General features: G+C 38.0%; 2 protein-coding genes across 2 annotated transcripts in view; one reads left to right on the forward strand and one right to left on the reverse strand.

Moving 5' to 3' along the window:
* LOC124099998 (transmembrane protein 45A) overlaps nt 1-1,568 on the reverse strand; it is a 43,361-nt gene extending 41,793 nt beyond the window's left edge. The window contains exons 1-2 of the mRNA XM_046455318.2: nt 1,383-1,568; nt 1,097-1,242 (exon numbers count right to left, since the gene is read on the reverse strand). Of these exons, the coding sequence (XP_046311274.1) occupies nt 1,097-1,138 (42 nt within the window). The 5' untranslated portion in view covers nt 1,139-1,242; nt 1,383-1,568. The remainder of the gene's footprint in view (nt 1-1,096; nt 1,243-1,382) is intronic.
* A 3,994-nt stretch (nt 1,569-5,562) lies between these two features.
* On the forward strand, nt 5,563-5,988 carry LOC124100074 (cytochrome c, somatic-like). Its single transcript, XM_046455390.2, has one exon. It carries the CDS (start codon nt 5,563-5,565, stop codon nt 5,878-5,880), a length of 318 nt encoding a protein of 105 aa, XP_046311346.1. The 3' UTR covers nt 5,881-5,988.
* Nucleotides 5,989-13,930: the final 7,942 nt, after the last annotated feature.

Here is a 13,930-nt window from a genome sequence, read left to right on the forward strand (position 1 = left end):
TAGCCCCATCACTTCTCCCACCTCCCCTCTCGGACTCTCCTCTCTATTGGCTACCCTGGCCTTCCTGCTCCTTCTTCAACACACCAGCCTCACTTCCATCTGAGGGCCTCTGTACTTGCTGCTGCTTCTGCTTGAACACAGCCTTTCCTCTAAGGACATGTCTAATGTTACTTTGTCAATGAGGTCTTCTCACACCATCTCATTTTAAACTCCCTCAATGCCCCATTCCCTTTTCCTGCTTTATCTTCCCAATAGTACACCCCCTTTAATACCCGACATAACTCACTGACTGCTGCGTTCATTGCATCCTCTCTCCCATGGCTAGTATGAATGTTCCATGATTTGTTTCTGGTTTTCCTTATCATTTAATGTCTAGCTTTTAGAACTACGTCTGGCATATAGTAAGTTTCCAGTACAAAAATATTGGATAAATAAATGAATGGATAGATAGGTAGATAGATAGATAAATGGGTGGTTGGATAAAATTCAGAATAAATAGCAGGCCTTATGAATAAACTGTCAGATTCTTAAAGGCCCCAGAAGAGGAAAATGTCACAGAAATCAACTGAAATAAATTCATCATTAAAGAAACATATTTGCAACATCTACTCTGCCTTTCCAACCATAATGCTGGGTTCCAGCATAAAATGAAGTGAAATGTGCACAGAACAATTAGAATTGGGCTAGTCTTAAATTTGCCTCAACCAGTCACAACACCCAATAGGCAGACTGGGGAGACACTGGTGACGTGCAGGAGTCAAGACTTGTAAGCCATGGCTCCAACATTGGGGAAGCAGGGTGGAAGAAGAGTTGACAACTTAAAGGAATGAACTTTTATAGTGTTCAGCCATGAGCCAATCACTGCACCAGACTCCTTGCTAACATTACCTCATAAAAAATTCTTACCACCCTGGGAAGCTGATATTACATCCATTTTACAAGAAAAGATACTGGAGATCAGAGAGATTAAGTTACTTGCACAATGTTACAAATATATAGGAGAGTTCAGATTCAAATTAGATTTATATGAATGGAAACCTTTTTTTCTCTTTCTGTATTATTATACTGAAAGTTACTCCCCAAATGGCAAACTAACCTCTGAGTGTTTCGGTCCAATTTTATCTTCTGAGCCATTCATCCTGGTTGGTGTCAGTAGATCAAGCACTTTAGGATTAAGGTAGCAGGGATAACACAGAAGCAGCTAATGTTAGCCTTTGTTTCTTAGTTAATGCCAAAAATATTCTGTAATAAAAAAATAATAGTTTGAAAGTTGACAGCCTATGTTCAGTTTTATAAACACACAGGCGCACACACATGCACACATGTCTGTGTGTGTGCCAAAAGCAACTAGTAAGGAAACATAGTACTAGACTAAAACTTACCACACTTTTATCTTTTTGCCCAAGTCCTCCACAGATCAAGAGCAGATGTGCAGCTCAGAGGCTCCCAATCCTGGCAAGTGCTGCTTAATGCTCAAGAAAATCCTATTTCACCAGCATCAGCATTGCCGCAGCCCAGGGAAATCCCTTTTCTTCCTCCTACTCACATGTTTTTTCTTGGGTGTTGTATTCAATGCCAGTGGACTGCACCTCCACCCAACCTACAGAAACCTGGCCTGTAGAACCCTGCAATTAATATTGTCAGACACACAAGTCTGTCAACCCACCAGTCAAGCTCCCAGCTTACTAGAAGATACTAAGAAGTCTTTATTAGCAGGGTTTCTCACATAACTGTAGTTTATTCATTTATTTCCACTCTCACCATGACTGTCTCCTAATTAATCATTTTTATAAAATTGTTCAACTATTCACCTTAAGCGTCCAGGGTGCAAACAGGAAGTAGAAGGCTCCCACAAGGAATGGCGACCCCGCCCCCATGACTTTGCTTCTCTTACCAGCAACAACCTACCAAGCCAACCAGCTCACATTCATTCCAACACACAGGGGAGCACATAATACCCTGGACTGCACCCCTGACCTGAGCCGCACGTATGAAGATTGAGAAATCTCAGGAACGAATATTCATAGAATTGCTGTTCCTTTCAGTGTTTGGACCTACCAGCCAATAAATTTCTCAGTTCTTCACTAAGAAATGAGACCAATTAAGGTGAGTGTAGACTGCACCTATGAAACGTGAGGTTGTAACATGTCTGTCACCTTACCAAAAAAAAAAGTTAACCCAAAATATTTCAAAAACTTCTTTTATTCAAAGGACAGAAGTAATACATGTTTTCAAAACCTGAGTCACACCTTTTTTTAATTTTTTTTTAGTTGTTGATTGACCTTTATTTACTTTCTTATATGTGGTGCTGAGAATCGAACCCAGTGCCTCACACATGCTAGGCAAACACTCTACCAACTGAGCCATAGCCCCAGCTCCTGAATCACCTTTTTAACTCTAGGTTCTAAATCAGTATACAAATTATTCTAGGCAAGGAAGACATCTCAGAAAATATTCTATTAAAGGAAATTAAACATTAAATCAATTAAGATTTTTTTTAAAAGGGCATCAGTTTCATTAGAGGCTCATCTGGATACATAAACTTAATGGAAAGTGATAAAATAGGCCCTTAACCATATTTTCTCACTTACGTTATACTTGAGAGACCTGAACACCTAGGTGCAGAACCCACCACATAATTTGTGGGCCCAGAGCAAAATTATTCTTCTAGTATATTTCTAACAAGGTTTTCAAAAAGATTGGCATGATTGTTTCTTTCCTCTTCTTTCTGTTTCTTAACCTGCATTCATTCCCTTTCAAGTGGCTTAGGCACTCAATGGATCCAACCAGCAGAACTGACCATCACTACTACCATCCCTATGTCAGTCAGTCAAAATCCACTTCTCTGGGCATTCTTTTTGTTGTTGTTGTTGTTTTGTTTTTTGTTTTACTGAGTTACACATGACAGTACAGTAATCTTGACATATCATACATTTGAATCAGATGGGATATAATTTCTCATTTTTCTGAGTATACAGGTTGCAGAATCTGGGCATTCTTAAGATAATGAAATAGACTTAAATAGCACTAATTTGCTCCTCCATGGAATGGAAACAAAGCCATTGGTATTTGACTGCTCCTGGATGGGAGGGGCTGTGGGTTAGAACTGGAAATTGACAACAAAGAAAATAAAACCTGGTGGATTCCAGAGACTAGGGAGAAAAACAAGAGAAGTGGAGTACCCCAGTTTCAGGCACCCAGCACCTCAGTTACAGGAAAGGGACTCTCCCCTCAGAGCAGGTAAAGGTGAAAGACTAAGGGTCACAGCTTTGTGCAGAAGGCTACCAGGAGCATCCAAATGCCTTAAATAAATAAGTGACATGGAGTCTACATTACAACTTAACTTTAGAGAAGCCACACACTGCACCTGCTAACCAACCCTCAGAGTGCCATGGCCAGGAGCCATCTTCAGACGGTTCCTATTATTAGGACTAAACTGTTCTGGGGATCAGAAAACCCAGCATAATCACATTTCAGAATTCCTCTGGACACCCTGCCACACTGAACGGGAAGGCAGCAGCCACACGAGACAGCTGTGGTTTGGAAGAGTGTCTCTGTCACAAATTCACTGAAAGGTACATTCTGTGGGAAGCACAGGAATGCAATGGTGTGGGAAGTAGAGGGCCCAGAAGTTCAGTGATCCTGCTTTCTGTGACATGAAGCAACATCAGTTCTGTATTGACTAGTGTGGGGGCCAGGTATGAAGAGACTACCAGGAACTGATTAGCAAATCTCCTAGTTCTTCCCACAACCCTCCTCCAGAATGGAACTTGATGGTTCAACTGCTCCCCCAACCCTTGGAGGAATTTTGGGTATCCACCACAGCTTGGATATGGGCCACATCCCTGGAGGCACAGTCTAAATCCTTCCAGAGAGAACACACCTCCAATATGGCCAAAAGTCCCTTAACCTGTTTAGTGACAAAGATGGGGAACAGCCTGCTTTCACCACAACTCCTTTGGCAAGACTTGAGAGGAATTTCAACATACTGCTGCTAGTAACAACTACCCCAACCCCATACCTGGCAGATTGTAATCATATCCAGAGAGGAGTGTTTCTAAGCAACTTGGTTAGGGGAAATTTTTGACTCATAATTTTTAAAATTTTGTTCTATTATTCTATTATTTCCTTTTATTTCTCATTTTTTTCCTACTGTTATTCTATATTTTAATTCTTTAAATGGGTTTTTTTTTCACTCTCTTTTCTTCTCTCTCAATCTCCCCCCGGCCCCAATTTTTATTTCTGGGTTGGGGAGTGAGTCCTAGGAATTGAACACAGGGCCTCAAGCATGCTAGGCAAGTGCTCTTCCTCAGAATCACACCCCAGCCCTCCATTTTTATTTATATTTATATTGTTTGTCCCTTCTTCATTATCCTTTTTATTTTTTATTTGACCACTTTAACCCATTACTGTTGTTGTTGTTGTTTCTAGTATTATTCTCTCTCCCTCTCTCTTTTCCTGGTGCTTGGAATCAAATACAGGACCACACACACATTGGGCAGGTGCTGTGCCTCTGAGCTATACTCCCAGCACAGCTGAGAAGAATTCAGACCTACTTGAACCCTGACAGATGCTTCTAAGACATTTGCATAAAGAAAATAAGGGACATAAACTCCTAGCTGTTTCAGACCATTCACTATGATTGAAACAGCCAATATCAGATTCCCTTTCAAGTAACAGAATCAATTCTAATAGTGCCCATGGAAATCCCCTTCACCTGATAGGGGCTTCTACTCCCATTGTTGGGATGACCTAGAGGGTGCACCCTATATATCCTTCAGTCTATACCACACCAAACTAAATTACCAGAGGGACCCCATTCTGTCAAGACCTACCTTGAAAGCAGATTGCTCACACTCTAATATAAAGTACACATTGTGTGAAACCCTGCAAATCACAGTGAAAGAATAATCTCCACAGGGAGATTATATGACAAAGATCAATTGAAATTAAACTCAACACTACAGGAAACACTGATATCTCAAGAAACATCATAAGAGAAGGCTGCTTTTTTATTTTTTAGTTGTAGATGGACACAATACCTTTATTTTATTTATTTATTTTTATGTGGTTCTGAGGATCGAACCCAGTGCCTCACACATGCTGGGCAAGCTCTCTACCACTGAGCTACAACCCCAGCCTGAAGGCTGCTTATTAAGAGGCTCTCACATAAAAGTGGAAGAGATATCTGCTCCAACGGAGGCTCAAATTAGCGTAGAAACACAGAAATATTTTTTAAAAGATGCTATCACACTTCCTAAGCTTCATAATTCCATTGTAACAAATCTCAAATATATTGAAGTGGATGAAATGACAGATACAGAATTCTAAATAATTATTTCTGAAATGATCAATGCCAAGAGAACACAGAAAACAATTGAATGTATTAAAGAAGTTAATGCAGGATGTGAATAAGAAATTCAGTAAAGAGAGATTTTGAAAAAGAATCAAACAGAAACCTTGGAAATAAAAGCTTAATGAAACAGGTTTTTAAAAGTTTTTAAAAAAGAAATCCAGGATCGGGAACCTTCTTTGCACTAGCGATGAAAGAACGAATTAAAAATGGGTGATGTTGAGAAAGGCAAGAAGATTTTTGTTCAGAAGTATGCCCAGTGCCACACCGTGGAAAAGGGAGGCAAGCACAAGACTGGGCCAAATCTCCATGGACTGTTTGGGCGGAAGACAGGTCAGGCTGCTGGATTCTCTTATACAGATGCCAACAAGAACAAAGGCATCACCTGGGGAGAGGATACACTGCTGGAGTATTTGGAGAATCCCAAAAAGTACATCCCTGGAACAAAAATGATCTTCGCTGGCATTAAGAAGAAGGGAGAAAGGGCAGACCTAATAGCTTACCTCAAAAAAGCCACTAATGAGTAATAGCTACTGCCTTATTTATTACCAAACAGAAATGTCTCTTGGCTTTTTTATGTGCACCATAATTTAATTGATGTGATACACCAGAAATCAGATCATGAATGACTGACAAAATTATTTTTGTTGGACAATCCTGATTTAGGTAAAACTGACTTGTAGTTAAATTAATATTTTGGTTATATTCCCACTTCAGTAAATTCTATCACTGTTTCCCCTTTTTAAAGTTATGGTTGGACTTAATTAGTAATGTTCAGTATTTCACAAAAATGGTGAATGACATCTGAAAACTGGTTTTATATTTAGTTTTACAGAACTGATTATGTGAATATGTTTAAATATGGGGGAAATCCCTTTAGTCTCTCAGAACCAAGCATGATTCACCTTTGTTTCAATTTGTGTTCATTAGCCTATTAAAGGCAGTGGTTGAAGATAAGGAAGCACTGTCTGTATTTTTGTTGACCATGCCAATTTAATTAGAATTCCCTGTATCTAAAATGCTGTTCTTTCCTTATAGAAAGTGTGGTTTATGTATGATATTAAATAAAGAATATTTAACACTTCTAAAAAAAAAAAAGAAAAAAGAAATCCAGTTTAAAGCTTCACTGATAGACCAGATTAGGTGGAGGAAATTATAATGAGGCTAATAAATTATCACTGACAGTGATAAAGAAAATTAGAAAGAATGAAACAGAACACAAAAGATACATGGAATACCATTAAAAGACTGTACTTACAAATAATCAGACTAGATATGGGAACTACAGGTTAAAAGTATAGAAAAATCTATTCAGTGAAACAATAGCATCAAATTTTGCAAATCTTGAAAGACAAGAACCTTCAGGCATTAGAGCCCCAAATAGACATGACAAGAAAAGAAACTCTTCACAAATATTATAGTTAAACTGCCCAAAGTACATAACAAAGAAAGAATATTAAAAAGTTGCAAGAAAGGCCAAATCATATTTAAAGGCAATTCCATCAGAATACTATTAGATTTCTCTACAGAAACTCAAAAGGCTAGGAAAGCGTGCAATGATGAATTTCAAGCTCTGAAAGAAAATAATTGTCAATCTATTTTACTATACCAACTAAAGTTATTCTTCAAGATCAGAATTAAATAAAGACCTTCCATGATAAGCATAAAGTAAGGAAATCCATGATCACAAGACAAACATTACAGAAGATACTTAAGGGAATCCTAATCCTGGAAGAAGAAGTATAAGCACAATTATGAAAGCAGGGAAGAGAATAAAATTCACTAGAGCAATAAATAAGAAAATGAGAATTGGGAAAAACAATCAAGCATAACAGAAACCCATCTAATTTCTAATATGAATAAGAATGAGAAAAAATGAACTTAAAATGAGCAAAATAACCCAAGGGAAACTTACAAAATGACAGGAACAAGAACATGCCTGTCAGTAATAACCCTGAGTGAAAATGATCTTAATTCTCCAATTAAAATATGTAGAAAGAGGGGCTGAGGATGTGGCTCAAGTGTAACCCACTCGCCTGGCTTGCGCAGGGCGCTGGGTTCGATCCTCAGCACCACATAAAAATAAAGATGTTGTGTCCACCGAAAACTGAAAAATAAATATTAAAAAATTCTCTCTCTCTCTCTCTCTCTCTCTCTCTCTCTCTCTCTCTCTCTCTCTCTCTTTAAAAAAATATGTAGAAAGATTAGTTGGATTAGAAAACCACATACAACAATCTGCTGCCTGCAAGAAACTCATCTCAACAGCCAAGACACACACCCACTGAAAGAGAAAGGATGGAGAATGATATGCTAAGCAAATGGAATACAAAAGCAAGCACGAGTATTTATGTTCATATCTGACAAGAGAGTTTAAGCCAAAATCAGTTAAAAGAGACAAAATCACTACATACTAATGAAGAAAAAAATATCAAGAAGTATAATGATTATAAATATATATGTACTCAAAATCAGGGAAACAATACTGAAAATGAAGGGAGAGAAGGGCCCCAATATAATAATAGTGGGAGATTTCAATATCACACATCTCAATAGATCACCCAGATCAAAAAAATTAAAAATTGGAGTTAAATTACATTATAGATCAAATGGACTTAATAAACATCTACAGAATACCATTTAAGAGTTGAAGAATACATATTCTTTTCTTCAGCAGATAAAATTTTTTTTCAAAGTATTTCTTTTATTAGGCCACATAACAAGTCTTAACAAATTCCCCAAAATGAAATAATTTCTTGCATCTTATCAGAGAATAACGGAATAAAACTAGAAATCAACAACATGCAAAATTATAGAAATTTATACAAATACACGGAGATTGAACAATACATTTTTAAACAAATGGTGGGTCATTGAAGAAGTCATAAGACAAATTTTAAAATTCCTAGACTCAAAGGAAAATGAAGACACATTATGTGAGAACCTATGGGATACAGAAAAAGAATTATAAGAGGTAAGCTTAAATTGATAAATGCCAAAATTAAAAGAACAGAGATATCATAAATAAATAATCTAATAATACATCTCTAGGTATTAGAAAAACAAGAATTAACAAAACTCAACATCAGTGGAAGGAAAGAAATAACTAAGGACAGGGCAAAAATAAATAAAATAAATATTAAAAGAACAGTACAAAGGATTGATGAGACCAAGACTTGATTCTTTTAAAAGATAAACAAAATTGAAAAGCTCTGTTATAGATTGGACCTGGAACATCCCCAAGAGGCTCTTTGTTGAAGGTTTGGTCCCCATCTAGTGGCACTATTTGGAGGCAATAGAAACTTTAGGAGATGGGACCTAGCTGGAGGAAGGAGATCTCTGAGGGTGTGTCCTAAAAGAGTGTCTCTCTCTCTCTCTCTCTCTCTCTCTCTCTTTCTCCTTCCCTTTTTCCCTCCCTCCCTCTCTATCTCTGCTTCCAGTTGCCATGAGGTGAGTAGTTTTTCTCCCCAGGCTCTCTCTACCATGATATTCTGCCTTACTGCAGGCCCAGAAACAATAGCGCCAAGTGACCATGAACTGAAATCTTTAAAACTGTGAGTCAAAATAAACCTTTCTTCCTTTGAAATTGTTTTTCTCAGATATATTTCAATCTTAGTAAGATTGAAAGCTTACTAACATAGAAAATTGGTATCAGAAGTGGCATAAAAATAGGAAAAGAAGAACTTAAATTATCACTATTTGCGGAAGACATGATTCTATACCTAGAAGACCCAAAAGGGTCTACAAAGAAACTACTAGAACTAATAAATGAATTCAGCAAAGTGGCAGGATATAAAATCAACACGCATAAATCAAAGGCATTTCTGTATATCAACGACAAAACTTCTGAAACGGAAATGAGGAAAAACACTCCATTCACAATATCCTCAAAAAAAAAAATACTTGGGAATCAACCTAACAAAAGAGGTGAAAGACTTATACAATGAAAACTACAGAACCCTAAAGAGAGAAATAGAAGAAGATCTTAGAAGATGGAAAAATATACCCTGTTCATGGATAGGCAGAACTAACATCATCAAAATGGTGATATTACCAAAAGTTCTCTATAGGTTTAATGCAATGCCAATCAAAATCCCAACGGCATTTCTTGTAGAAATAGAGAAAGCAATCATGAAATTCATATGGAAAAATAAAAGACCCAGAATAGCAAAAGCAACTCTAAGCAGGAAGTGTGAATCAGGCAGTATAGCAATACCAGACTTCAAACTATACTACAGAGCAATAGTAACAAAAACAGCATGGTACTGGTACCAAAACAGGCGGGTGGACCAATGGCACAGAATAGAGGACACAGAAACCAATCCACAAAACTACAACTATCTTATATTTGATAAAGGGGCTAAAAGCATGCAATGGAGGAAGGATAGCATCTTCAACAAATGGTGCTGGGAAAACTGGAAATCCATATGCAACAAAATGAAACTGAATCCCTTTCTCTTGCCATGCACAAAAGTTTATTCAAAATGGATCAAGGAGCTTGATATCAAATCAGAGACACGCCGTCTGATAGAAGAAAAAGTTGGCTATGATCTACATTCTGTGGGGTCGGGCTCCAAATTCCTCAATAGGACACCCATAGCACAAAAGTTAATAACTAGAATCAACAAATGGGACTTACTCAAGCTAAAAAGTTTTTTCTCAGCAAAAGAAACAATAAGAGAGGTAAATAGGGAGCCTACACCCTGGGAACAAATCTTTACTCCTCACACTTCAGATAGAGCCCTAATATCCAGAGTATACAAAGAACTCAAAAAATTAGACAATAAGAGAACAAACAACCCAATCAACAAATGGGCCAAGGACCTGAACAGACACTTCTCAGAGGAGACATACAATCAATCAATAAGTACATGAAAAAATGCTCACCATCTCTAGCAGTCAGAGAAATGCAAATCAAAACCACCCTAAGATACCATCTCACTCCAGTAAGATTGGCAGCCATTCTGAAGTCAAACAACAACAAGTGCTGGCGAGGATGTGGGGAAAAGGGTACACTTGTACATTGCTGGTGGGACTGCAAATTGGTGTGGCCAATTTGGAAAGCAGTATGGAGATTTCTTGGAAAGCTGGGAATGGAACCACCATTTGACCCAGTTATTGCCCTTCTCGGACTATTCCCTGAAGACCTTAAAAGAGCATACTACAGGGATACTGCCACATTGATGTTCATAGCAGCACAATTCACAATAGCTAGACTGTGGAACCAACCCAGATGCTCTTCAATAGATGAATGGATAAAAAAAAAATGTGGCATTTATACACCATGGAGTATTACGCAGCACTAAAAAATGACGAAATCATGGAATTTGCAGGGAAATGGATGGCACTAGAGCAGATTATGCTAAGTGAAGCTAGCCAATCCCTAAAAAACAAATGCCAAATGTCTTCTTTGATATAATGAGAGCAACTAAGAACAGAGCAGGGAGGAAGAGCAGGAGGAAAAGATTAACATTAAACAGAGACATGAGGCGGGAGGGAAAGGGAGAGAAAAGGGAAATTGCATGGAAATGGAAGGAGACCCTCATTGTTATACAAAATTACATATAAGAGGTTGTGAGGGGAATGGGAAAAAAACAAGGAGAGAAATGAATTACAGTAGATGGGGTAGAGAGAGAAGATGGGAGGGGAGGGGAGGGGGGATAGTAGAAGATAGGAAAAGTAGCAGAATACAACAGTTACTAATATGGCATTACGTAAAAATGTGGATGTGTAACCGATGTGATTCTGCAATCTGTATTTGGGGTAAAAATGGGAGTTCATAACCCACTTGAATCTAATGTATGAAATATGATATGTCAAGAGCTTTGTAATGTTTTGAACAACCAATAAAATAAATAAATAAAATAAAATAAAATTAAAAAAAAAAGAAGTGGAGTTGTTGCTATGACTATACCTGACCATGTGGATCAGAATTCTTTGCTACTAGTCTGCAGAAGGAGCTTAGAATTGTTTGCAGAATCAGGCTGGAAAAAAATCTGGAAATGCAGTAAGCAGAACTTACTGGGATGATTCTGGTGGGAGCTCAGAAACCCTGAATGCTGATATGAATGTGAATAGTAAAAGCTGTGCTCATAATGTTTCCTATGAAAATGAAGACTCTGTTGGAAAATGGACCAGAAGCTATTCATTTTATATTCTTGCAAAGAACTTGTCCACATTTTTTCCATGCCTTGAGACTTTGCATGAGGGCTAATTTTAAAGGTTATGGACCAAATAATCTGATGGAGGAAATGCAAGGTAGCACAGCATCTAGGTTATGGCACGGGTATTGTTGGCCGCTTTTAACCAGATTTACAGATTTGCAGATTTGAAAAATTCACAATTTTGCCAGAAAAGGAGCATGTTTAAAGTTGCTGCCAAGGAGAGTATGGTTATTGAAGAGATTAAGATTAGCGGTATTAAAAAGAAGCCAACTACTTTGCACTAGGACAATAAGAAAGAAGCCTTGAGGACATCTCAGGAATCGGTGAGATCTACCCTCTTCCAAACTTAAAATTATAAAAGTGTAAACCTTTCACTTGAGAAGAAAGCCCCTGACACCCTGTTGCACTGGATGACATAAAATGTCATTTCTCCAGGATTTGTTTCATCATGTTCTATCATTGATATCCTCAGATGCTGTTGCAGCTGTGATCCAAATGGGCCTACCCACTGATGAATAGCATCATCCATAGGATGCTGGTTTCACAGGCATGCAAAATATAGTAATTGTGAGATCATGAAGGCTTCCACTTAAATTTCAAAAGAATGCCTGGGAGGCCTAGGAATGTGTGACAAGGTCAAAATCCATACAGGAAGCCTCCAAAGGATAATGCATGAAGCTGAGAGTGAAGTCACAGCTACAGTGGAGACCCCAGTAACTTAGACATGCCAGGAATATAGTCTGTCTCCAAGGAAAGTCACACGAATTGATTGAAGCCAGCCCAAGAGAGTGTCCTTGTGCACTGCAGACAATAACAAGACTGCAGCATCAGGGCTGTCCAATCCCTTTGGGGCCCTTATCCTGCCATCACATGCCTCAAATGCTGGACATGAGGCTCTTGGATTTAATGTTTTCTCTACTGGGTTTTGGTCTTTCTTTAGTCCAATCCTTCCTTAGTATTTACCTATTCCTCCCTTTTTGAATTGTAATATATCCCCTGTGCCATGGAATGTTAAATATAACTTGCAAGTATATAACTTGCTTTTTATTTTTACAGGGACTCGTAGCTCAGAGTTCACCTTGCTACTCAGAGGAGATTTGTATTTTGACTTTTGAGCTATGCTGAAACTGTTAAGGCTATGGAGACTCTTGGAGATAGACTGAAAGCATTTTGCATTATGAGATGGTCATAACTTTTGGGGGTCAGGAGCATAATATTATACTTTGTATCTGGAATGTCCCCCAAAGGCTCATGTGTTGAAGCTTGAGTTCCAGCTCGTGGCACTACTGGGAGGTGGTGGTGGTGGAAATTTTAGGAGGTGGGGCCTAGCGGGAGGAAGTAGGTCACTGAAGACATGTCTTTGAACGGTATTTCTTATTCTCTTTCGCTCTCTCCCCCACCCTCCATTTCCAGCTGCCATGAGATGAGAAGCTTTCTTCCCCTCTGCTCTCCTCTACACCATGATGCTTTTGCCTCACTGCAAACCCAGAAACAAAGGAGTCAAATGATCAGGGACTGAAACCTCTGAAAATGTTAGGCAAAGTAAACCTTTCCTCTTTTAAAAGGTATTTACTCTCTCTGCTCCCAGCTGCCATGAGGTGAGCAGCTTTCCTTCCCGATGCCCTCTCTACCATGACGTTCTGTCTCATTGAAGGCCCAGAAACACTGAATCCAAGTGATCTTGGACTGATAATTCTGAAATTGTGAGCCAAAATAAACCTTTCCTCCTTTTAAATTTATTTCTCAGGTATTTCATGGCAATGGCAGAAAGCTGACTAACACAAACCCTTAGATAAACTAACTAAAGAAAGAGAGTAAAGGCCCAAATAAATACAGCTAGAAATTTAAAAAGGGATATTACAATCGAGGCCCCTGAAATTCATAGGGTCATTAGGGAACATTTTGAAAAACTTTATTCCAATTAATTAGAAAATCTAGAAGAAATGGACAACTTTCTGGACAGATGTTGCCTTCAAAAATTGAACCAAGAGTATGTAAAAACATAAATAAATAAATAACAAGCAAACAAACAATTATAAAAAGTGTCCCCAAAATAATTCAGATCACCTCACTGCTGAATTTTATGACTATTAAAGAACTAATATCAGTGCTCCTCAAATTATACCATAAATAAGAAGGGAGGAATTTCTTCCAAATCCTTTCTATAAAGCCAGTATTGCTCTGCTACCAAAACCTAGTAAGGACACACACACACACACACACACACACAAAATCCTTGATGAACATAGATGTAAAAATCCTCAATAAAATACTAGCAAACCAAATTCAACACAACATTTAAAAGTCATACACCATTAACAAGTTGGTATAATTCCAGGGATGCAAGGATGGTTCAACATACACAAATCAATAAATACAATATGCCATGTAAGTAGAATCAAATATAAAAAAATAC

The sequence above is a fragment of the Marmota monax genome, unplaced genomic scaffold, assembly GCF_021218885.2.
Source record: "Marmota monax isolate L192 unplaced genomic scaffold, Marmota_monax_Labrador192_F-V1.1 WCK01_AAM20220418_F8-fsc00053, whole genome shotgun sequence".
NCBI classification, from domain to species: Eukaryota; Metazoa; Chordata; class Mammalia; order Rodentia; family Sciuridae; genus Marmota; species Marmota monax.

Bases quoted from the DNA above. Each gene is read 5' to 3' on its own strand.
- LOC124100074 (XM_046455390.2), top strand. From the start codon at position 5,563: ATGGGTGATGTTGAGAAAGGCAAGAAGATTTTTGTTCAGAAGTATGCC.